The following is a 2,287-nucleotide window of genomic DNA, read 5'->3' on the forward strand; positions in this document are numbered from 1 at the left end:
TGGCTAGGCCAAATAGAAAGCATTTACAACCATGAATTGTGAAACAAGAAATAAACTACAGTTACTATCTCTTTATCTTCAAAATCTCCCCGAAACCATTCCTTATGCAGACCCTTCAATCCCACAGTATGGCTTTGATTTCTTTGTCTTGGATGATAAAAAGATTCAAGATTATGGTCCCATTGGTACAGTGAACCATGAACTTGAAGTGTGCATGGGTCAGCATAACAAAGGTCCTATTTCTTTTAAGGAGTATGGACCTAGCCTCAATGTTATGACCGATGTGCTTGGTGGCTACTTGGATCAGTATCATGAGTCTCCAGAGACAGTACAAAACCTAAGGAGTCAGTGGTTCATCAGCTAATTCAGCCCCTCTCAAACTCCATCGACCAATGGTACATTGACTTACCTGAAGTTGCTGATCTTTGAACCAGTGGTGCCAAGATACACCCTCTCCTTCTTGAGGGAACAAGGCGCTGTTATAAGGTCTGAGAAGGCGAAGTTTGGAAGGAGGATGTCTTGACAACTCCTGCAAAGATGCAACTTTGAGTCTGGTGCATTGTCAGTAAAAAATGTGGGACAACATGGAATGCCCCTCATTCTTATGACTAAATCATGGGACACCTTGCAAAGTGTAGTCACATTGATGAGAAGTTTCAGGATCGTGCAACTGAGTTCTTGGCCGGTGTTGCCAAAGGCTCCAAATTGTCCATTCCAGATGTGACAGTGGAACAAGGACTCAGATGACGGAGAAATCATGGTGATGACTCACCATGGCAGTGATGATCCAAAGAAGACTGCCGATGAGTCAGTAAAATCATTCAGCCCTTTTATCTCCAAGGGGAAGCAGGATTTCAAGGAATGAGTTGATCATGCTGTAATGAAGTTCATTGTCTGTTGTGGTGTTCCTCCAACAGTCATGGATTCTGAAGAATGGAAGCAGTTACTTTTGGCCCTGAATCCAAACTACCATATAATGAGCTCCACAGCACTTACAAAAAGTCTGATTCTCAAAGAGGCAGCAAAAATTAGTGAAGGTATCAAGGATTTTCTCCACATGGCTTGTCACCTCACAATCACCTTTGATGGTGGCAAAGTATGTCATCCAAGATCCCTCTACACCATTCATATTATGATCCCCAGTGGTCGAACATTCTGCATGGAGCTTAATGATGCTGTGCACAAGAAACACACAGAGAATACATACTTACTGCCCTCAACCGAGTAAGTACCTCAATTGGATGCAACATCGTCACCTGTCATTCATCCCTAAATTTGAATGATACGCAAAATAGGACCATACAAGTTCAGTGCCACATCTTCGGACAATGCAGGCAATACAAAGAAAGCTCGCAGGTTGCTTTGCGAGCACTATCCTCACATGCTCAATCTCCAGGATCCCTGTCATCTTCTTAATCTTGCCATAAAGGATATGTGTTTTCTCCCTGAGTTTGCTGAGGTAAGTGAGGCAACATATCTCTAAAAGTTTATTACTGAAACGGTGTTACTAGGTAATTCATCAAGTGCGAGGAGTTCTTTCATTCATGAGCCACTCAACTTTTGCTGCAGAGCACTTTGAACACCAATGTGCTCTGCTGAATATTGGATGAGGTCTTGAGGATATAGGTGATACTCAATTTGGTACCCTCTACTGGGCTGCTTTGTCAGTCCAGAGAGGAATACCAGCTTTTCAGGCAATCATTGAGGATGAGAGTCTTGGATTGAAATTAGAGGCATGAGTTTGATGCTGACAGTAATAGAACCTTAACGAACTTTTTGTCCCTGGAGGGCCAAGGTACTGTTTTGAGATGGACCTTTCCAAATTCCTGTCCATCATTGGTCCCTGGGCCAGAGGGTTGAAGTGCCTCGAAGGTGCCCAAATTACAGCTGACCATGTGTACTTCGTGTTCCTCAGCATAATGTCACAGCATGAAGAGGAATTTTGTGAAAACAAACATAGGCTACTGAATAGTACAATGGAATCTACTCGCCAGATTGGGAATGGGCATTTTGACGAGCTTATTAATGAGACACCACAGTCTCATGATTTGTATGTGACAACCTTTGTGCTGAATCCAGGTATGTTTGCTGTGATTGCTACACCATTCTGATCAGATCTAATCACGACATAGTATACCGAAATGCACTCATTTACAAGCAGGTCAACCCCATGGCAGGCCCAACTCTCACAATCACTAAATCTGTTACTGGCGTCATCACCTGTGCCACAAAGCCTCCTCAGGATATGATATTGTGTGCTGCCCTTGCCCTACAAAGGATTTTATGA

The 2,287-nt window shown here is 43.2% G+C and overlaps 1 protein-coding gene across 1 annotated transcript; it reads left to right on the forward strand.

Annotated features, from left to right (window-relative positions):
• Nucleotides 1-773: 773 nt before the first annotated feature.
• HD556DRAFT_1309288 (uncharacterized protein) lies at nucleotides 774-2,287 on the forward strand (the record flags this gene model as incomplete). The annotated part of the gene is made up of 6 exons (XM_041300257.1): nucleotides 774-807; nucleotides 918-1,096; nucleotides 1,197-1,224; nucleotides 1,296-1,459; nucleotides 1,761-2,079; nucleotides 2,133-2,287. The coding sequence occupies 6 exons, from the start codon at nucleotides 774-776 to the stop codon at nucleotides 2,285-2,287; spliced, it is 879 nt and encodes a 292-aa protein (XP_041159076.1).

This window comes from Suillus plorans (genome assembly GCF_016647745.1).
Source record: "Suillus plorans strain S12 chromosome Unknown HD556scaffold_36, whole genome shotgun sequence".
NCBI classification, from domain to species: domain Eukaryota; kingdom Fungi; phylum Basidiomycota; class Agaricomycetes; order Boletales; family Suillaceae; genus Suillus; species Suillus plorans.